General features: G+C 34.1%; 1 protein-coding gene across 2 annotated transcripts in view; it reads right to left on the reverse strand.

The window, feature by feature from the left end:
- The window catches only part of ASCC3 (activating signal cointegrator 1 complex subunit 3), a 257,776-nt gene that overhangs the window by 65,931 nt on the left and 168,013 nt on the right, over positions 1-23,832 (reverse strand). For both annotated transcript variants that reach the window (XM_042016301.1, XM_042016302.1), the window contains exons 19-30: positions 23,321-23,407; positions 20,946-21,122; positions 18,746-18,971; positions 14,875-15,029; positions 11,167-11,265; positions 10,550-10,718; positions 8,478-8,698; positions 7,015-7,100; positions 5,388-5,554; positions 5,099-5,244; positions 4,870-4,990; positions 2,690-2,832 (exon numbers count right to left, since the gene is read on the reverse strand). In XM_042016301.1, coding sequence (XP_041872235.1) covers positions 2,690-2,832; positions 4,870-4,990; positions 5,099-5,244; positions 5,388-5,554; positions 7,015-7,100; positions 8,478-8,698; positions 10,550-10,718; positions 11,167-11,265; positions 14,875-15,029; positions 18,746-18,971; positions 20,946-21,122; positions 23,321-23,407 — 1,797 coding nt within the window. The remainder of the gene's footprint in view (positions 1-2,689; positions 2,833-4,869; positions 4,991-5,098; positions 5,245-5,387; positions 5,555-7,014; positions 7,101-8,477; positions 8,699-10,549; positions 10,719-11,166; positions 11,266-14,874; positions 15,030-18,745; positions 18,972-20,945; positions 21,123-23,320; positions 23,408-23,832) is intronic.

Consider the following 23,832-nt stretch of genomic DNA (forward strand, 5'->3'; position numbering starts at 1 on the left):
AACACTTCAAGAAGCCTTATGAAATCTACTCACTGGGAAGCTAACATAAACAGACGAGCTTTTAGCCATCATGTAGCAAACGCAATCGCACCATTAAACAAAACTTGTGAGTTCTCAAAGGAATCTTATGTCAGCCAAAATTAATATTATACAAATAAGGCCGACTGAAGAAAAATGCCATGGTCTGCTGTACAGCTTGCTAACTTTGTATACACCCATGAAAAATCTCATATATCTCAAAATACTTCAGAGTTAAGAATTATGACTATTTTGAAAGTAAAGTAATTTTTCTGTAAGTCCCCCTAAAGGAACAGTGGTTGGCAAAAAAAATCAAACGTGAAAAACTGACAGGAAAAAAAAGTTGTTGTTTAAAAGGCAACAACAATTTAATTCTTCTAACTGGTCCATTTTAATCCCATATGGAATTGAGAAACACTTGAAATTTTGGACAAGGGTTTAAGACATGGAATACCTACTATAAAGTATTTGCTAGTTCTACTTTTCAAACTTGAAAACATTGAAGCAATCTGGGGAGAATTTTGTCTATTTCACCTAGTCTAAGCCTGACCCTAATGTTACTTGAGATTAAATTTTTTAAATTAAAAACCCCCTAAATTATGATTAGGGTTTATTGTTATTAAAAAATTAGGCAGGATATACACTATGTATGTAGCACTACTAGAGCTTTGTCCTTTCCTTCAATGTCAAATGAAACTCAGGCTAATCATGCTCATTTAAAACACAAAACTACAAACTAGTCCCATAATTACCCAAAGAAATGTCCACTTGAAATTGTGGGTACTTCAAACAGAATTGTGTTCTGCATAATAGTGGTAAGATATAACAACTTAGAACTTAATCCTCAGTCTTTTACATTTACGTAATCAAAACTGAGTAACTTGGTAGGTATCTCATGCTCCAAACATTCAGCTTATTAATTCAAATATAAATCATATGCAAATGTTATTAAACTAATAAATGCAAAGTCTGCTTGTCCTTGTTGGCTCCTATTTCAAAACCTTCAGAGGCTTATTCTGAAACATGAAATTCAAAGACTCCTAATAGAAAACCCTTTTCCAGCAAGTGAAGAAGCTTCAGTTAAGTTCTTTTTGGAATAGCAGTGGCTCCCAGGACATGGGGAAACTATTCATAATAATGCAAGTCATTTAGGGCAAGTTGCCCAGTGCATATTCTAATTGTAGGTGAGATTACTACAGTAAACCAGCACAAGGTACTAGAGTATTCTACTAAGTAATAATAACTTGGATATGAGATGTTTCTATTAAGTTCAAGAAAACATTAAATAGAGGTTCTACAGCTAGAAAAGCACCATCAAGTTAAGATACACTTTAGCAGTAATAGTTTATCAACCAAGACAGCCATTTTCTATTTTAAAATCCATCCAAAACAGGAAGGATAAAGATGTTATGCTTTATCTCTGAAAAATCACATTTTATTTTTTGGCAAAGAGCAAATAAACACAAACAATATAATGTAGAAATCTACACTTTTTCGCATATAATATTTACAATTGTATAACCATCGATAAAACTGTTTATATATAAATATTCATACAGTATTCAACTTGGATTTTATGTTTGTGATTCCTGCATTTTGCTTTGTTTTGGCCCTAAATTATCACAGAAATTCCTAGTAGAAGATCTGCAACAATTAGAAAAAGCTAGTTTCCAAAATCTAGAAAATCTGAATATCAACCAAAAAAAACCTGTTTTGCAGCAGTGATACACTATAATCAGGACCATTAGTGTAGAAGGAAATAAATAATACTGTATTCAGAGCAGGTGCCAAACTGAGTGAATTAAATATAATCTGAATCTGATATACAGTTTGAAGAATGCAGATAAAAGAGAATATTGAATGGTTGTTTATTATTTAGCCATCATTCACGTTTTGAAGTAAACAAAAGAAGATTTAAAAAAAAATAGAAGAAAATGTAATTAAAGATTATATTGCTTGAAAAAGAATAAAAAAAAAGCCTTTACTCTAGCACTGTTTAACATCTAAGTGTTTGACTTTGCAATCTTTACATTCTTAAAACAAAGATACTGGCTTTCGTTACTTTTTTTATATCATTGATTTATTTCCTCAATATGCAAGACTGAACCATTGCTAAATGATTGGTTCTGAAGTATATCTATCTATCTATGAATATCGATGGATGCACGTATATACATAGGTACATATAATCACACAGATATATATGCATATACATATACAAAATGCATCTCATGAGAAGGATGATTTTTCTCCTAAAACACTGAAAGAGACTTGGTTTAGATTTCAGCTCAACATCTATATGTCACAGATGTCCAGCTGTAAACTTTAGAGAGCACTAGCCCTCTTTCTTTTAGTCTTCGTCTTATCTTGGTATCAAAGACTTGCACCATGTGATATATGTTGTCTGGGACCATGGAACTAGCATTAATAAGAGATATGCAGGAAAAAACAAAGATAAAAGAGTTTGTGTTCTGAAGTTCCGCTCTCGCACAGACGCTTCTATAGCCTTAATGTTGACACTACTTTTAATACATAAGGAAACTTAGCATATGCACAACTCTTTCAAGATCTACCCTCAAACGGCTCTTTTGTTTTAGATCATTTTTTTTTTTCAAACAAACATCAATAAAATAGAAGCAAAACACAAATAAGGAAGGTGAAATGATTCTACCTCTCTTTCATCCATCTTCAGCCATTGTTTGGGATCATCCTCTGTGGCTAGGAAAGCGATGAGATCTAAGGCAGTAAGCCTTGTCTGACGTCTGGATGACACAAAAATAAGAACAGGCTTGGCTGGAGAATGACTCCGAATTGCTGTTGAGCAAAACAGAATTTGAGAATTAGACCCTTTAATGACAAAAATTAGGGTTTCTCCTTGCAATCCCATGACAGCTGATAGACCACTCTGCAGATGACATACAGGTATGTCTGCTGAGTCTATTCTGCTGGATGGATAATGGATACAACTGAGGTGAGAATACACCACCTCTGAACCAAAGACCATAAAACTACGCTTAGCTGAGTCTCAGTTGATTTTCCCTGCTACTTCAGTGATCACTAAGCTAATTAAGAGAACCAGTTATGAAAAAAACCCAACAAAACACCACAAAACCTAGACGAACTTTCTAGACTTCAAGCTTGCAAAATTCTCTATCTCAGCCTAATAAGTATGTTAATGTTTTTTCTACACTATTGTCTCAGACTAAGTGCCATGAAGGTCTAAAATTTGCTTTCTGTCTGACCCAGAGCTCAAACTGCATCAACTCATGTCAGCCTATGAAGGACCACTTCAATCTACCAATATCAGAAAAGGTAAAAAAAGTAGAAAGTGACTTTTCAATAGCTGCTGTGGAAGTGGGCATTACAGTACAAGAGAACTTTGTTTCTGTGTTTACTAATTAGTCTGATCTATTTAAACCAATGATGATATATTTAAACCAGTTACGTTTTAGGACTTTTTTAAAAAGCATTTTCTTGCTCAGCCAATCTTTGAAAAGTTTCAGCTTGCAGTGAAATTGTTATGGACTCAGGAATAAGTATTGCCATGAAAATGCTAAAATAACCTTGACTGTATCATGTCAAACAAGTGGGGAACAGAGTGTGCAATAAATCATATTTATAGAGATTTTCTAACTTCAACAAGCACTAGAAGTATATATATATATATAGTACTATATATATATAGTATATATTCTAGGTGTACCTAGAATTTCAAATACTCTCTCTAAACCACTTATAAATCTGTTTGTGTGTTTTCTCATGTAATTCTCATTCAAGCAATTAAATTTATGTATTGTTAATTTCTGAAAACTATTTCATACTGCCCACCAGCACATATTATTCCCCAGTTCCTGAATACTACCCAGCATGTGCTCCTGCATATACACACGTGATGCAGTTGGGCAATTACTGAAATAGGATAATTCATGTGTATTTATATCTTACAACTACATATACCAATACATCTATATATTTTAAAAGCCCAACATCTAATGGATTTTTGTTGCTTCAGGAACAGGTGTGGCAGCACAGCCCAAGACAGATTTATTGTTCATTAGTGTTTTTGTACAATGCTCTTGTGGAGGTGTAAATAATCCGAGCTGTCAAGATTGGTCTCTAGTCCACAATCAATACTTTGCTTCTGTCATAAGGCTAATTAAAGCAGCTAAAAAGTCCCCTCGCAAATGTCACCTCACAATCAACAGCAGTTCAGATTACAAAATTTATTTTGGAGGTTATTTTTAATTGATATAATAAATATTCCTTATGTAACGAAAACAAAACATGTTCAAATAAAATACAAGAGAGTTTTTCTTAAGTCTATACTGCTTGCCAGCTTGGTTAAGAATAAAAAATTGGAAACAGAAGCAAATCTGGATGCACTACAAATTTTGAATTTTATGGTTATTGCTTTGAAACTAGAATTATAGGAGGTTAGCCTGACTTGCAACTTCTGTTCTGTTTTAATGCTTACATGCAGTGGTCCATATGAAAATACCTCAGCAGATTAATAGTATGAATGGTTTTATTGCTTTCTAAATTTCAAATATTTTTACACAAATATTTCTTTCTGGTGTCAAACACTAAGAGAAAACACATTTTATTTCCCCTTTGCTAACACTAATTTTATTCTTCTGTTCTAAATACATTACATTCCTCTGTTACATGTTGCATTTGCAGCACACTTTATGTTTCAGACAAATAGCTTTGGGCCATTAGCAGAGCAGATTCCCCCAATACATGCCAAGAGTACATACAGTAACACATGTTGCAAATGTGCTGCAAATAACTGTGTAAAGTCCCTTTTTCTTTTACAGAAAGAAGGAGAGGGTCTAGGAGCTCGCTGCTTACCCTGAAAAGCAGGTTTGTTCATGCTGGCCATGCGAGGACAGTAATGCTGGCCCGGGAAGCCCTGAATGTGCACCTCCAGAGGAACTGGGCGCACTGACGGTCGGAAGTTGAACAGACCCATCTACAAGGGAACATTTTTTTCAAGTTTAACCTTGAATTATCTTATCAATTGCTATTTTGTTTTGCTGCAGGACAAATACATATCCATTTTCTAAAACTTTTTTCATACCTGATTAATATTTAGCCAGTCAGCAAGGTCTCTGGCATTTGCTAAAGCAGTGGACAAACCAACTACTCTTACAGGCTTCTCTGTGTGAGATGAGATAAAGTTTGTTCGAGACACAATGACTTCCAATACTGGGCCTCTCTCATCCCCTAGTAAATGAAAAGTCAATTGAAAAACAGAGAAGAAGAAAAGGTTCAGATATCAAAAAGTGTATTCACATCATAAGTAACAGCACACTCCTTTAGCAATCAATTAGCAATGATTCTGATCAAAAGCAGCGAAACATGCTCACCTAGAAGATGGATCTCATCTATGATAAGAATGGCAACCTTCTGAACATAGCTTCTGTTCTGCCAGCTTCTGCTGACACCATCCCACTTCTCTGGGGTAGTAACAATCAGGTCAGCTTGGGCAATAGCTCTCATATCAGGAGTCACATCTCCTGTCAACTCTACAACCCTGTAATCAAGAAGGACAGTGGCTTGGCTTTACAAAGCTTTAAAACATCTTAATGTTCAAATATTTACTCCTTAACTTAAATTCTTAAAAGAGGAAAGAAACAAAATTAAGCAAAGTAATTTTGCATCTTGTCAAACACCTTTAACAGGATTTTCAAAGTTGTTTTAAGTAAATAAACCTGTCTCTTTGTTCCCCTAGTAAACACCATATAAATACCAAATACATTCCTTAGCAAAATCATATAAAAAGAAGAGGACAAACATGAGTCCCAAACAATGGTTAGTTGATCAAAATGAAGATAACATAATACTGGTATGATGTAATGTGAATCATAACACCCTATCATAGACAGGATGAAAGCTTTCATGGAGGCTACCACGTTGCTGCCTGCTGTTCTGTATGGATCTCTGGTTTGAATAATGAGGCTAAACTGCAGCGTGTATTGCATTTGCTGGTGAAGGTCCATTAAGGTGCAGAAATTAGCCTGAGATTACTTTTTGAAGAAGATTAGAAGAGTTTTTCCAATTGTTTGCAGCATTTGTGATGATCCATCATTTTAGATGGATGCATTACAATGGGTTTTTGACTTTTCAATGACACATTCTACATCCAGTTGAACCAGTTGAATCTAAATCTAATAAAAATTCCTCAAAGCAATCTGTATCTTCTGTTCAAAATTTCAGACACAAGTAATTGCAAATTTCAAGAAAGAAATATTACTATAAAATATTTTATCTCATTGCTGTGATAACAACAGGAATATTACTGGTAATTTCAGGTACACAGAAGAGCATCTCTTTCTCTTGTGGCATGCTTTGAGCTTAACTTAGGAAAAAGGCTGTATTTAGAAAAGGTGAAGGACCTAAATAACGCATCCTATGGATAAAAACTTTAATTCAAGAAAATATAATTTTGGAAAGCATCAACATGACTGATCTACCTTATAGATCATAAAGTAATGGCTGAACTCCAACACCTGGGACGATCAGCAGGAATTAATGTTACCAAGGAATAAAATTATATTAATTTATATATGAATGACATAGTATGACTATTATTATACAGTTCATGCAAGTCCTGTATGTTCCTTACAGCTAAGGTTTCTAACAAAAGCTTATTTTGACTTATATTTTCAATTTCCAAGGATACTGTGGACTGAAATCTGAGCTTTGTATTTTTTATACTGGCAAGCAATGAAAACAAAAATAGCTGGGTATCAAAGTGTATCCCTTTCTTAGGTTTGATTTTGATCTATCACTTTTGATCTATCATTTTTGATCTTAGTTTTGATATATCACTACAGTGACGATTGATAGAACTTTTCAAGTACTAGAAATTTGAAGGACAGTATAAAACCAAAACCCTTTTTGAAATACTCGTAAGTATTTTGAGATTTTATTCATACTTGATGAGCTGTTCTTTTGCTTCTCAATTCTCTGACTAGGTAAGGAGAAACATACTTTTTACCAAGCTTTTCTTCAATCCTAACTTTCCAGTCCTCAATCCTCTCACGGACGAGTGCTTTTAAGGGTGCAATATACACTGCCTACAAAAGAAAAGGCACAAAACTAGAAGTTAAACAAGAAACCTTTATTAAAGTGTACCTACAACACATAGTATTTGTGAGATTTGAACATACTCATAATTTATAAAATAAATAAGGTCTGAGTCCCTTAAATGACCTACAGCAGGATTATATTTAAAAGAGACATAATGCTTGAAATACTGTTTTGTTTCCTGAGCAATTAATAAGCAAATAAATTCAGATAAAAGAATAAATTCTTGAAGTATTCAGCACACCTTTTAAAATCAAAACCCAGTTGTGTAAATAATGGGGTTTTTTTGCCATGACTATAAAATCTGCATGTTAACATTCTGGAATAGAAATAATCTGAATTTCTAGCAAGCAATATCTTACCTGATTTCTATTTATGTCATTAAATTATTAAAACATGACCAATTAAATAAAAAAGCTGATTATTTTAAGCAAAATGTCACAATATTTTTCCCAAAGAAGCCTGCAGAGCAGAGGGGAATATGCTCACATGTACAAACAGTATTTACTTATAGATTTATGGTTAAAAATTCTAAAGCTTTTGAACATGAAGAAACTGCTACATGAAGAATTCACATACATTCTTTAAAATATATAGCCAGGCTTACAGCTTTATTAAAACCTAAAAGATGCATTCCTGTGAGAACTGGCTATATTGTATGTCTCACAGATAAGTTGAAAGTGTATGAGTGACTTATTTACCTCACTTGGACTAGCAAATTACATGAAGATATTTAAATTCAAAGATGATTAAGGAATTTATGTACACAATCTCTGTTAATAGAAAGGTTATACTTTTTAAAAATCCCCCAGTCAGATACAAATATCTTTTTGAAAGACTTTAAAGCTAAAACGTGGTTAACTAAGACAATATGGCTAAGTCAAGAAGCAGATATATATTCACTTTGAAAACAAAACTCCAAAAGGTGACTTGTTCAACTTTTAGGCAATTTAAAACACAGGGGCGAGCTGGAACAGAATATTGGCTTGTAGTAATTAACTGCACCTTATTTGTTTAAATAATAGAGAGACTGGGCTAGTTGTATTCACATGGAAGGGAACTAACAGCTATAAAACAGTACCACTGCTAGTAGAAGGAGATTAAAGCAGGATACACAGTTAAGTAAGGATGAAAAGGAAATCCAGCATGCCTGAATGCCATGTTTGTAGATTTAACTCTAGTTGTCAACTGATTAAAATAAATAGTTGAAGTAAAAGCGCAGTGTACCTAATGCAGTATCATTTTGTATCCATGCACATGCAAATTGGAGAAAGTAAAATTCTGTTCCCCATAGTTTTCTTCTAGGGTTTTCTATTGCTGAAAAAACACTCATAACAAAATGATTCTAGTAAACCTATTTTACAAACCTTTGATGTGGGATACTTGTTAAAAACTCTAAAGATGGCTAATTCAGCTGCAACAGTTTTTCCAGAACCTGTAGGCGCTCCAAGAAGAACATTGCAGTCTGTGTGATAAAGAGTATGAAATATCTGTGTCTGGATAGGGTTGAAGTGTGTGAATTTGTACAGGACTTCATATTCGCGATGTCCCAAGGCTGTGATAGGCAAAGGCTGAAGATCCAGAAGCTCTAAAACCACAAAATAATCGTAAGTGCATGACAAGAGATGCCATGACATGAAATAGCTTGTTATGAAGACAAATACACTAACCAGTAATCTAGTGGAAAACAATTTACACTGAAAAATGTTTTACTTAGTATCTCATATGACAGAGAGTACACATTTGGGTAATTGTTCACTTTGATGAAGAAAAAGAAAAAAGTTGTTTTTATAGCTCTGAAATCTTTCTGCAAGTAATTTTTAAAGTACTCTGATAGCTGTGAATCAGTTATTTGCATATATTAATCTTTTTCTTATAGCTGTTTTCACCCACTTGTAGTAAGTTCTAAAATCACTGTGTTAGATCATATGTATGTCCAGCTTCTTATGATAACAAAATGTGGAGTATTTAAAGTTCAAGGGAAAAAAAGTCTATTGAAGAAGGAAGGATTCTTTGGAGTTTCCAAGTTGATGGAGTAATACAAATCAGATGAGTACAGCTAAATTTTGCATCTAATCCTTTAAATGTATAATTAAAGACATAATAAATAAACAAACAGCTTTTCAATATATAATTCTCAATATATCTTGAGGGCATCTGCTATCCAAATAATTAGAGATTGTGGAATTTGGAAGATGATATATATAACCAGATTGGATTTGGAATCCTACCAAATTAAGGAGACTGCAGTGATTCTGCTATACAGATGCTTGCTTTGAAGTTTGGGTTGGTTTTTTTTTTTTGAGGCTGGAGGTCTCCTTGTCTTTTCAGGGTGCTTCACATTAAGGTATGATATGGGAGTCATAAAATCTACTGAGGCAATGATGCCTAATATTCCTCACATGCTTTTCACTGATACCTTATGGCTGTTTTATCATTCCCACAGAAACAGCAATTTCTTGGGTTCTGTTGAGGAGAAAGAAGGGTTTTTTTGCCTAGCAGAGCCTCTACGTACTTCATTGTTGAGTGGGAACCAGATGGGAATTGAAATCAATTACCATAAATCCTAGAGGCTCCATAACTGGTGATGTGTAAATATCTTTCTGTTTCTTCTGAATAGTAGTCAGTGATCAGTCAATTAGATAAAAAGGTTACACATGCTTTTCCAGACAGTGTAGGTACAGTATAACAATAGCTAAACACTTCACAAACACATGTGAATTTATGCATGCCAAAGGACAACACCGTATGAGAACTGTGCATTTCTGAAGGCACTCACTTAACAGACTGCTAGATGAGCCAAATGTAATTACAGTGGAAAGGTTTTACAATGACATCAGGCCCAATGAATGTATAAAGCAATTTATGTATCCAGAAAAAACGAAGAAAAACACAAACATATGCTTCTGTGCCAAGTGTTAAAAAAGGAGGGGGAGGGGAAGGCCACAACTTGATGAGAGGAAATGTGATGTTCAGTGCTGTAACAGTACTTGATATGAAAAATGTATCTCAGCAAAAACAGTAAAATGTTTCATATTTTCAAAATTTTAGCATTGTTTGTTCTTTGCTGAATGCCATTCATAAGACAGTCTAGGATTATTTGTAACCAGTCCAGAAGAAAATTAATGCTTGCAAGCACTAAGCTAAGACATACCGTAACACAGAGATTTGCTTAGTTTTATATGACAGGTTCAGTTTTCTTATGGTTTATAGAGAACCTGGAGTAACTCAAAGGCTGGTAGTATATTGAGATGAAATGAAAATTCCTGCATTTTGTTCAGGAATTGAAAAGCTTAGAGAGCTGGAGAAGAAATATCACAAAGTAAAATTCCATAAACTTTTCTACAATGAAGAAGAAGTAAGAACTTTATTGCACTACCATAAAAAAACCCAATATGAGCAATATCAGTTAAAGAAAAATGATCAAATTTGAAGTTACCTGTGTGGGGTGGATGTCTCTCTGGAAGGATCAAATGTTGAAAATTTATGATACATACAGCCTCTGCTCCTAACCATCTATCGGACACAGCTCGAATGTAATATTGAGAAGGAAGAGGTTCAAAAATTGGGATTGTGAACACCAGCAGCTGAGGTTCTTTAGTAATGACCTAGTACAGACACGTAGAGAATAATTACTGCACAGAAAAATCAGTAACTTGAAAAACCATAGTTTGTCTCACTTTCATAAGCTTTGCTACCGCAAAACAATAAGTATGTGTGCAATGTTTACATCTTTATAAAATATTTTACTGCCTGGAATGAATTTTGTTTCTGTAGTCTTCAAAAGATAAAAATAAGGCTGGCTTTTGTTCTTTAATAGACAAAACCATTACAGTCTTTCTTTATCATCTGAAAGTAACTATCCCAGCAAAGGAGGAAGAGAAAAAGGGACATTTGAGCTTAGAAAAAATTGTTGTGGAAGTCCAAGCTGATCAAGTATATCTGAATTTGAACGCTGTACTGCTGATTTAAAAATCTGCTTGACTGACCTGACAAATCCGCATCTCACTAACTTTGTTTCTGTCTTGCTATGAGATTCGGAAAGAAGTCCATTACCTGTTTCTTTTGAATGATGAAGTACTCTGAATGATAAATGTGATCATTAGTAGGGTCTTCTACCCAAATCCACCAGGGCTCTCCAACACTGCCATGTACCTTTATGAGTAGAAAAGATAGTTTTGTTTTAGTTGTAACAAGATTCTCTAGGTTTGCAAAAAAAGTAGATGTATTTCTGATTGACATAGGCTCATAAAGGAATACAGAAATCAGAAGTAACCGAAAAATAATGTTTTGAATTAGATCAGTCTGCTTGAAGATTATGCTTCAATAAGGGTTTGCTTAAGGTACACATAATACCAGTGAACATGATACAAATGCAACTGAAGGTACTGCCTCAGCTGTTTATAAATAGACTGAACCCCCAGGGTTCCCTCTAGGCTCCTAGGAAAGAACACCTTCTCTTTATTCCTCCCTGTACTTCTGCCTTTGGGTTCTGTATAGAGGATTGTCATTTGCAATTGTCTGCTCATTTTTCAGTCAAAAACATTCTCTCAGGAAAAACTGGACACTGAATTGTGACATTCCTCTCCTCTCTCTCATCCCCTCTCCTCTAGAAAGATACAGTAAGTATATTCAGAAGGCCATTGATGTAGCCATTGATACAGGTGAAGTGAGAAGAACATAAATAGAGCCGTCACTGAATGATTTCCCTGCCATCTGGCAACACTTCTTTTTAAACCTAGATTTTTGTTTGCTTTGTTTTGTACCTTATTTTGCAATGCCAGCAATGCCAGAAATCATAGCTAGGTGTGATGCTAAATTAAGATGTCTTGTTTCTTTGTCAGAATAAATAACGCTTGCCAACGTACAAACATTTTACTTAAATATCTAGGAAAGTAAGAAAAATGCATAGTAAAGGAGTATGGAAGACATACTGTTAAATGAATGTAGATTTCTGGTGTTTCTGATGAGGACTGCGATAAGTTGCAAAACCAGGAGATGAAAAAAAAGTTGGAATTTTTCCTAAACTTAATAGGAAAAAAGACAAAGTGCATAGTTGCTTCTAATGGCAATTTTAATGCTCCAGGAATCTGGTATTGATTCACATGGCACAAATTATTTTCAGCATAATTCATTACTGTGTCTGTCGGAAAACAGTCTGTACTGGTTTGTGAAGACAAAACTATGTACAAAGAATAAAACTAAGGTGCCTTTCTTTCTTTTTTACCACAGTTGCACAATAGACAAATAGATGGAGAGTCATTAATTTATATTACATTTGAATTTCACTTGCAGCTTCATTGGGAACTGAAGCAGTGCAGCTGAAATGACACGCAGGTGACATTTTGAAAAATGACAGTGAGACTACTATTTCATCAGGGATTAGGAGCATTTAAGAGAATTAAGGAAGGCAAATAAGTTCAAAGCTCAGAAATGTTATTATTAACTCTACTAGCAACCCAATTTTGGAAAATCCCGGGAAAAAACTGCATGGGGTAAGCAGGAAAATCTGGGAACAGGAAACGCAACATTTTCGCCAGTAATGATTTTCAAGAACTCTGGGGAGCTCTTAAGAACTGGCACGTACCAGTATTTTGGGCAACTGTCTCCCTAAAACTATATGTCTGATATATGATTCAGCTAATTAATACTACTTGCATTATTCTGCATTTCTGCTGGACTCCTCCTAGATGCATTAAGGCTTAATTGCTCTATCTGGGTATGTTTATAGACCTTTGCTTCTAACAACAGAATAAAAATTTGGGATTTGGCTCACATGATCTTACCAAGCTAAAGAGCTCCCTGTACTGAAAACTAGAGATTAAGTTGATGTCCTATGTCATGACTACAAAAACTATCTTCTTTCTCTTGTAATGTCAAGTGCAAAGTTTGTGATAAGATCACTATAGAATTAATTATGCAGGTAAAGGAACAATCTTAAAACCCTGAAATGTTAGTCAAGCAGGGTATTTCAGCTAAGCATGGTATTTAAAGTTTTCATAACTGGTTTTATTTGATTACTGCAATTCTTCAGATGGAATTTTTTAGCAGCTAACTTTTGTACCAATTACAGCTAAAACTGTAAGTTTCTGAGAAGCTTGCTAAAATAATGTGATGATGGAGAAGCAGTTTCAGAGTGTCTATGCTTGAATTTGAGACAGTTATTCATTTTCAGAGACTATTAAAATTTAACAGCTTTAGTTATTTACTGTGATAGAAGTTTCATTTACTGAAGAAACAGGAAAATCAACACCACATTACAGAAATAAAAAAAAAACGTTCCCAAGTTTTTATGATTACCACTAAACATTCACACAAAAACAGCTCCATAAACTTAATTGATAAAACAATCATAATGTTTCCAAAGCAACTATCAGAAAAACTGTGTAAAGGGGTCATGGCAGAAAATAGATTTTTGACAAAATTTTGCTCTAAATTTAGAGGTGTAGAATCAAAACAACAGTATAATTTTGTGTGGACCCTTTTTTAACCTGTAAAGATATAGAACTTAGGTATTGTAGAAAAACCTAACAATGGATTGAGAAATTACTTTGTATTAAGATAAAGTTTAATATAAAGACCATTATTTTTTTTTTAATCTTTAACAGATTACAGGTAAAGTGGATGAAGGACTGAACAATAAAAACTTGTTTCAATCCTAAAAGTAATGCTTTTTTTCCTTCTGAAACATAAATAAGGCAGAAAAAAGTATTTCATGTTATAATTCATGTTAGGAATCCATTCAAATATTTCTTCATTAAATCTAGGTGACAAGCAAAATCAAACTTTCTATATTTTGATTGCTAATCTCCCACTTATACAACAACTTGGTGAAACTTCCACAAGAAAATAAAACACCTTTCGGCAGGGAAAATAAAATCGAAAGTAATTTAAGTGTTTGTGGAATAAAACTCTCATTTACTTATGATTGAGGTAAACTTGTAATCTAAGGGATTTTAAAATGAGTTTTTTAATAAAAGAACAGATACTTAATATCCACATTTCAGAATAAGTTATCTTAAGCATAAATCTCATAAGTTTAAAAGATGAAAATTATGTTTGCCCATTGAGGTAGCTTTTTTCCTGTAGAAAGTTTCAGAAGTAACAGCAACAATACAATGCCCCCATGTGGACATTTATATTTCATTTATCTTAAATGTATTTCTAATGAACAGATTCTGAATCAAAGGATGTGGGTATAGCTAAATGTGAAACTGGTACAACTCCTTCCATATGAATTTGCACCATAAAATACAGGTGAACATAATTGCAAACTTATCTCAGTTTTTTTGTTCAGACAAGTCGCAGCAGAAGAAAGGCACTGATACTGTGAATGTGTATTTGTGAAGCCAGGAGGAACAACAGAACCTGGCATACATGAACTGCATTTCAAGGCTTTTCTGTCTGACATTCATTCATAGTTCAGAGAGCCATTCATGTCTCCCTTTTTCTTGCTTCTCCTTACTGGGAACATAACTCTAATCTGTGTGTGACTACTGTGAATATTCAGTATTAAGCATTTGCCTCAATGTGTTATATACAGCCCAATGTTATAAGGATTAACAGAAATAAAAAGATGATCTTTGCCTGCTTTCTCCAACAAAAGTCATAAAGGTCATTCCATTCCTATCATCAAAGTTGCTTTTTAGCTAAAAATAAATGCCTTTTTTCTTATCCAAACAGCTATGGACTCCCAGTGATCATCTCCTTTATTGAAGCTTAACTAATGTTTCTCGTCTTGCCTCCTCCTCCCTTTTTTTTTACCTGGTCATTCCAGGTGAAGTCAGGAGTGATGTTCAGCCGAACTCGGAGCACTGTGCGGGTGATTGGCTGGATCGTAGCTTCCATTACGATGGAGGGGATTTGATGGACACACTGCTTTACCTTTAACCCGATTTTCACATGATGCAGCATGTGACCTGCCAAAAAAACATCCGCTGTAAGGAATTTGCATTTCCAGGAAAAAGCATGCAACTCTGACTTTCAAATAGGCTTTTAGAGAAGTATTATTGCTTGCTTGTTTTGCTCTTGGGTACGTAAATGTCTGACTCTCTTGACCTTGCATGTCTGAATATTTTGTAATACTTAACTTGAATTAGCAATTTAAAGCCTTGAAAAATCAGTATTAACCCCCCTGCTGGCTATAAGTAAGGGGTTAAAATAACTATTAAGAATTCACAATGAAAACATTATGTCAAGCTAGTTCCCTCTCCTTCACTGACTTTTTGACCAGGCTCTTACCAAGCCATATAGTTCTTTTTCAGAGCACAAATACCAACTTTTTACTTGATTTGAACAGCTACAATTTCTGTGTAGTGATTCAGAGCAGACAGAATGGTTTTCATAAAACTGAACAAAGGTACTTAATAGGTTAAAAATGCACAAAAGTAAACATCTCACAGCAGCTCTGATCTTTCAGAATATACCAGTGTGTAATTGAGACAAAGGGAAAAAAAAAATTATTTTCTATTGTAATCATGGTAACTAAGGCAATAAAGCGATTATATTTATTTAGAAAAATGTCCTATTTGTATTTTACAGCTCAAATCTCTGTTCCCTTGCTTTTCATTTTAAATAGAAAACAAAGTATGTAGCAGTGATTTCTTTTTTTCCTGAAATTATTCCACCTTCTAGCTTATTTAGGAAAAAACTGGCTTATTTACTACATTTTCACTGAAATTGTTAATGTAATATGTGGAGCATATTTTAGATTTTAATTGTGATGGTCATAAATACTCCCTGTTAAAATCTACCTTACAATAGCTACTGATATTTTTCTGATGTCGTTATGTGGTTCCTGTGCATACTTATACGTTTGAAAAAAATAAATTAAAAAAAAGGAGAAGAAGTCCTATTATTTGCATTATGTGCAAAGTGAAAATGTGATACAAACCTTTTCTTGCAATTACAAGACATTTAGGGGCATAGCATCTTGAAACTGCTATTTTTTTCTATTGATACTGACTTTCCCTTTTCAGTTTTTCTTATTTAACAAATTGGCAGATAGATTTGTCTAACACAGGTGTTTCTACTCTGAAGTAATGAATGGTGACCTTGCTTAAGAATCAAACCCCTAACCAAAAGTTTTAATACATATTAAATCAGTTTAATTTGCAGTTGGTAAAATAATTGTATCTCCAACAACTGGGCTATTAAAAACCAAACCCCTTATGTTGGTACACCTTGATGATATATGCAGCATTATAGCAAGTTTGCACAGTGACTGGCTTTTGCAATTAGAGGTAAAACTTCAGAAATCATGTTAAATAAAGGCAGATGACAAATATTCAAAGACATGACTCAAAAAACCTATGTAGGCAAGTACACTTTTTCATGGCAAAAATCTCTTTATCACAATGTGATATCACAAAGTGAACTGTGTTTGTAAAGGACAGCACTGAGGTTTTTTTTACAATTATGTGCTAGGGGAAAATAAGGCTCCTCTCCCAACTTCTACAAAATATTATAAAACTTTCTTCCTCTAACCCCCTCTTTTTTGTTTAGAAGTCACATTATGAGAAATCATCAGTGGCATTTAAGAAATATGAAAACCCTCTAAACAAAAGCTGCCTGAGAAAAGAGGCATGTCTAAAAAAAAAAAAAAAAAGAATAAATTTTGCATATTCTACAATGTTTGTCATCTGCATTCTGAAAAGAACCAGACTTTACCTCAGCTAACACAGTGATTTCCTGGCTTTCTGGAAACTCCATGGTTACACTGCAATAGCTCATAGATTGGTGTTGACCAATTCATGGTACCCTGGAATCCAGGATCTGTGCACACAGCATGCTCTCCACTCACTGGGAGAGCTGGCACCTATCTGATGCTTTCATCTCCCCCAAAGCCATGGGCTGAGTTAGCCAGCTAGCTCCTGTCTTTCTTACTCTACCTCCAAGGTCTCAATAACATTTAAAAAGGAAGAAACATTGAAGATTGAAACTAGCCCTGTGGAATAAGAAAACAAGGCAGCACCTGGAAGTTTTCCCTTTTCTCATGTCAACATGGTTTTGAATTCAAAATAAAAATAAGGTGTCTGCCAGGCAAGCACTTCCTCCACATGCCTCAGAAAGAGAGGCCGGACAGGAGGAAGTGTGCCAAGTAACCACTTCACAGAGCTACACAGATCAACTTTCTCTGATATTTGTAAGGCTGGAGAACATGAAATATCATTATGTACGGTCAGCAGTGACCTGTTTTCACAGTCAAACCCCATGTCTCATCTACATTCAAACAGTTAATATAAACCAAAACTAGACAAATTGCAGGTATTTATAGATACATTTCCATCTTCTCAATGCTGCTTCCAATACACTGAAGGAAGTAAAACTGGTTTTTGTATTTTTACACACAATTTCCTGCTTCTCCAAGTGTGGGTACGAGGAGAAAGAACAATTAAAAAAAACCCAAACAAAACAAAAACAACAAACCAAACTAAAAACAGCTCTGCAAAACCAAACAACAACAACAAAATAAAAAACCTCATTAATACAATTAATGGAAAAGAATACTAAGCACTAAAAGACATCACAAATACACAAAAAATTAACAGATGGGAATTAAAAAGTGCTATAACACTTCTGAATTAAAAGTGCAGTGTTTTTAATACATTTAATATTACTATATTAAAACACAGTTAAAGTAAGCTTCTAGAATTTTGTCATAGTCTTTTGGTTTGACTTATTAAATAAAATATAGCCTCTAATTCTGCAAACTTCTACATATTTATTTAACTTTTCCCAGCCTAGATTAGGCACATAACAAAGTTTTCTAAACTAGGAATGTAGTTCTCCTGCAAATGAAATAAATATTAAGTTAGATGCTACAGGTTCTAAGTGGTATGAATGGTAATTTTATTCTAAAATTAGATTTTTCAAAAAATGATAGTTTGTTTAGCAACAGGTCGGCAATAGCAGGTGCAAACAAAGTCCAAATAAAAAAAGGACACTAAGGAAAAAGAAATGCATTACAAGTCAATTTTTTTTTCAACTTCAACCAGCTGGTGGGCAGTTTATGCACAATGGTTTATACAGACTTACTAGAAATTCTCATTATGTGTATCAGTAGCCTTGTGGATTTTCTCATTATTGGACTGTCAAAACCTTTAAAAAATTCCATTAAGGTTTTGCTGCAATGACACCAATGACAATAATTCTCCATGTTCAATGAAAATGAATGCAGTCTTTCAGAAGAAGACCATTTACTGATAGCATACCTGGATATAATAATCTGGTTGTATTCTTTTTCACGTTAATAGTAAAAAAAAAGGCCATAGCGTGCCAACTGGCAAAAGCAAACAGAAGCCTTTTATAGCAGTGTGTTATGTAATGTGGGCAGAAAGGGCAGCACACAGGTCAACATAAACATGTATATATAAACATATACGTAAATACTTATCAACAGACATCTCCTTTCCATCTGTGTTCTGTGACTACCAGGACATGAGCTGGCCTTATCCTCAGAGCTGTGCCATTTTACAAGCTGTGGAAACTGGACAAAACCTTATTTATTGGACAGATCATATTAATATGTGGTACGTGGCTACAGCCAGGTCAGAGTGGGAATATTGATTCATGGCTCAGATTTAGTTCTTACTTGCCCATTAGTTTAAGCAGATCAGCCTTGCTGGTTTCTCACCTATTTCATCTTTTCTCATGTCCTTCATCTTGTCAATAGTGAGATTCTTCTCTTCCAGCTTGGAGAGGACGGATGGTGGTAACACTGAGAACTGCCTCAGAGGGCTCACCCAGCCCCACAGCCGCTTGTCAATGACTTTGCTGAGGTTCAGTAGCCGATATGTCATGGCAGGCCAACGCTTCCTCAGGGCAATCTCAAAAAGAGCTCGAACAATACGAGCTGCATTCTGGAAAGTCAAAAGGAAAAAAAAAAAAGCCAAACTGTTATAATTCTCTCAATATTCTTTGTAAAATGAAAAGGGTCCCATAGACTCATCTCTGACAAACCGTAACAATAGATTTTTCTTTTCAAACTAATTTCAAATATTTTTGAAAACTATTTTTTCCATCAATGTCTAGTGGCAGAACTACCTCATGGCTGTATTCTGAAATTATGAAAAGAAACATGTGCAACCAATAAAAATTGTAGTGTCAGGTCTGCCATAGAACTTTGATCACAGTTATGCTAACATCATGGAGTTCTAAATGCATTATGTATCAATCACTTCTGAAGCAAATTCACTTAAGGTACCCCCCATATAAGAGACACCCGCAAATTCACTTTACATGGAAATTCAAGTTTTGTTTTTTTCCAGTTTATGCTTCTATAATAGCATCCCATTTCACACTGAATTTCACAACATTTGCACAGAAGCTTAACAGTAGTGACTTTTTTAAAACATGTTACTATATTCTGAGAATATTGTATAACCAAGCTGTACAAATATTCTTTGGACTTGGAAAAATAATTATTAACATAAGTCTGAATGAGGTCAGTCTTATCCTGAAAACCTAAGTTATTATATTCCTTTCATAAACTTTTCAAGCTGTATTATGCTTTTTTTTCTTTTTCCCTACCAGTACTATGTCTGGATTAGGAATTATGTTCTTGATTCATTGAATAGAATATAATCATTCCCTACTGGCTCTGCTATACCAACAGGAATAAAAAATAGAAAATTATTTGGTTGTGATAGGAAGCATATGTTACTAAAGAAGCACATTCCTCTTACTTAGAAAAGATGAATAATTTTCTTAATAGTCACTATCCAAGTAAAAAAAAAAAAAATCACACTTTGTAGCACTGGTTCCACAAGTACAGTTAATGAAGATCTGAGAAGAAGACCATGTTGCCTCACTAAGCATGCCATAAATGAGACAAATAAAAGCAATTGCCTTGAAAGCAAAGATTAAAAGGACTGTACTGAAAACGATTTTGCTGTGCAAGTACCACAATTTTTATGATGTGCACAATCAATTCAGCATTTTCTCATTTATACCCATATGTGCTACAAAATACAAACATTTCTGAAGAAGGTTATACTACTATGAAAATGTTGCTAAAAGCTATGTATCATTTTGAATATTTAAATCTCATCTTTAGTACCACCTAAATGCAATTTTTAGATTAATTCTTTCCAAAGTAGTTTTGTAAGGATGAGGCAAAAATAATTCCATGCAACATGTTTGCTGACTGTTAAAAAAATAAAAAAAGAGTGACAGAGAGATGAGCTAAAAGGGAAAACTTTTCTTGGGTCACAGTTGTCTAAATAGATCCCTGTGTCATGACCCTTTATGTGCATGCCCGTGTAGTAACTAAATGTGCATAACAATCAACCTGTCAGGTGTCAAATGAAGCCAACAAACAAGTACATAGACTGGTATGTAAATCTACACATTTTTTGCTAGATTACATCTAGCAACAGAATTACAATAACACATCCTTCTTGTGTAAACCAAGATATATGAATCAAACACAAATTATGCTTTGCAGAGCGGAGTATAAAAATACACAAAGCATAAAAATAGATTACAACAGTTTTTCACATTTAGAAGAAAACCCTGAAATTTAAGAATATAATTTCTGTGCAATCACAGAGCTACTAAATATAATAAGATTATAGGGATAATACAAAGAAAAAGGACATTCATAATTAACAAAAAAATGCCATAGTCTCCCAAGGTAACCTTTTGCAAAACTTTTCTATTTACGTGTTATACCGCACAGGCATGCACACACATGGGGCTCTGATTTTTAAATGAACTTGCATAAAAACGTACAAAAAAGATGCAGATCAGGTCCTACTTATATAATTGTAAATATTTGGGACAATTGAAACAGCAGAAGACAGCAACAGATACATGGAAAATACTATTTTTACCTGTGCAACATACGCAGAATCTGAAATAAGGGAGAAGCTGTCCATCTCCCCTCTGCTAATGTATGTTTGAAGGAGGATATTAATTTTTCCATAATTGTTTTCCACACCTCCTGGAGCAGGAAGTTCACAGAAATCATTTAGTAAGGTATCTAGCTCTTCTATTTCTTCTTCTCTTACCTAAAACACAATTATACATTATGAAGAGGCTGAAGCAATTTGATAAAAATTTTTACACTGAAATCAAATTTTCCTTATAACATAGTTACATTACTTTTAAATGGAATCTCTAACTTTAAGGAGAAAAAAAAAGAAGAAAAAAAGCAGTAAACCCACGTCTTCCACAATGTACCTAATAGACCATAATTGAAACTATCTTAATAGGGACACAATTACATTTTGTTATTCATCACCATCTATTAAGGTTGCCATTGACATACAAAAATTTGATATGCCACAAAAATTGAATCTCATGACCTTACCATCCTTCATCTGATGAGATTTCATTTTTTATTTGACCAGAGTAAAACCTCTGTCCATCTGGATTAGGGCAATCTTGAATTAACATTAAATGTACTCATTACAGTTACACAGTTTGCATGTGGCATAATACATTTTTAAACTCAAAACTGAGAAGTACTATGATTCATCATATTAAAATTTTCACTGTTAATAAGATTAAGTCTTAATATGAGTAAAGAAATATTAATATCTATGGTTTGAATAATGCATAACATTTCACATTCTAACTGATGACCCTTACATGGCAAAACTAGCATAAATCTACATATTCTTTGACTTACTGATAGTCTGTTAGTGTAGAACTTATTTAAAGAGGGTAAATGTTTGGTCCCTGCAGGGAACCATCTGAAAGTAATTTTTATTTGGACCTGACTACCTGACATACATAAGACCCTAAGACAATTGGGTTAAAATCCCCAACTTTCTAGTCACCAGTCCCACAGGAAAGAAAGACATGAAGTACACAACCATCATAGATGACTCCAGGTTCAGGGGAATACTATGCTCTGCTTACAACAGCATTTTTAATAATTTTTTTCTGCTCTTGCACAGCACAGTTCAGGTCTAATCCAGATCTGTATTTCAGCTACTGGTGAGTAACATATCTCAAAATGCAGAATTTTTAAAATCATTATGGAAACATGATTCATTTATCAAAAGTCACAACTTCTATCACACTGAGGAGCAAATCCTTGGTTATTCTTGTGAAAACCGGTTACTAATTTTAACATTCAGAGCTGCACAGCAAATGAATCACAAAAATCTGGAAATGATGGTGCACTGATACCATACCATATAAATCTGAAAAAGTAAACTAGAAAAACTGTCCTTTAGTCAAGAAGCATCACTCCTAACTTTATTACAAATATAGAAACATATCACATCATATTTTCCATATGCTTTCCTTTTAAATATTAAATTACACTAAATTTAGACCTAGTAAAGCAATATCACTATCATAAAAAAAACCTTCTAGCTTGGAAAATGTTCCATGTATGACTGTGAAACCTCACTGCTTATTATCTTCTATAATAGAAGAGATTACAGCAAAATAGAATTTCTCCATTAGATAAAGAGACAGTAATACCCGGACAATGTGTGCAAATATGTAAATATGTAGATAGTGAGGGATTCACACTGCCAGCTCACAGAGCCAGGTGAATGAGAGCCAACTCTGATCTGCAAGTTGTATAATTGTGGTAAAAAGGCAATGAGCCCAAGCTAACAAACCCTGTGGAGTCTGGCTCGTACCTCTGTGAAATGGAAGCACGGGCAAAAAAGCTCATGCCAGCGTGGAATGCATTTCCTTGTGTCCTACCCACAAAGGAGGCAAAATGGGAGATTGGAACTGAACTGAGTAGAATAGAACAGTAATCTTCAAGCCTGCATAAAATCTGTTATGACAACTTTCTAGATTTCAAATTTGAATTTATGAGAATTTACCGTTCTGCCAATCTAATATTGTTCCCTGCAGGAAATATATCAGAGTTCACTTCAGTGAGTCCTGCCTCATTCCTGATAAAGCAAATTGTTCAGGGATACATCCAATAATACTTTAAACTTCTCATCCCTAGGCACCCACTATTCAAATGGACATTTAGCTTCACCTCTTAATAATTGAAGAGCTGAAAAGTTCTTAAAAGCATTTAAAAGAAATTCTCAAAGATCCATAACTAGTTATTAAATGTGCACTATAGTTCAAGCTGAACTATGTATAAGTTTGAGTGAGAGCATATTATGTCTACTTAGAAAATATTTCATAATGGTGCTTAACTTTTAAAACTTGTGTCTGTAGACAATATTTATGGAGCAAGTACTACAGAAGTGTCTAGTTTCAAGACATTCTTTAACTTTACCTTTATCTGTTCAAACTCTTCAGCTTTTGATACTATAGCAAGAATATCGCCTTCGGTTTTATGAGCATCAAACAATTCATTGAAAGTCTATTAAAAATAAAAATAATTGATTTGTCACTGAAAATAAAAAAAAAAGTATAGCAGGAAACAAAGAAACATTAGCCAAGATTTTAAAAGGCATATAAGGCTAAAATGCAGGTTATTGGAAGATCAGTGATGCAATTTAAACAGGAACAAATTCGTTAATGACTTTCCAGCAGTTTAAGAAAAACAGTCCCTCCCACTCCCTTGACAACACCAAAATCAAGAGGTGGCCAAATGGTGTGGCCATTTAAAAAAATAAAGTCTAGGACATACCTGAGTGAATAAAGATGTGAGACTAATTACACACAGTGACAGTAAACATAGACATTACCAGACACTACACTTCAATGTGCTATCATATATTAATAGTTGCACACACCATGGATATCAAAATGTTTCTTATAATTCTCCTAAAGGAGTCAAAAAGA

The sequence above is a fragment of the Corvus kubaryi genome, unplaced genomic scaffold (assembly GCF_017639235.1).
Source record: "Corvus kubaryi isolate FWS band 111438036 unplaced genomic scaffold, C.kubaryi_AGA036_p1.0 split3-73, whole genome shotgun sequence".
Taxonomy (NCBI): Eukaryota; Metazoa; Chordata; class Aves; order Passeriformes; family Corvidae; genus Corvus; species Corvus kubaryi.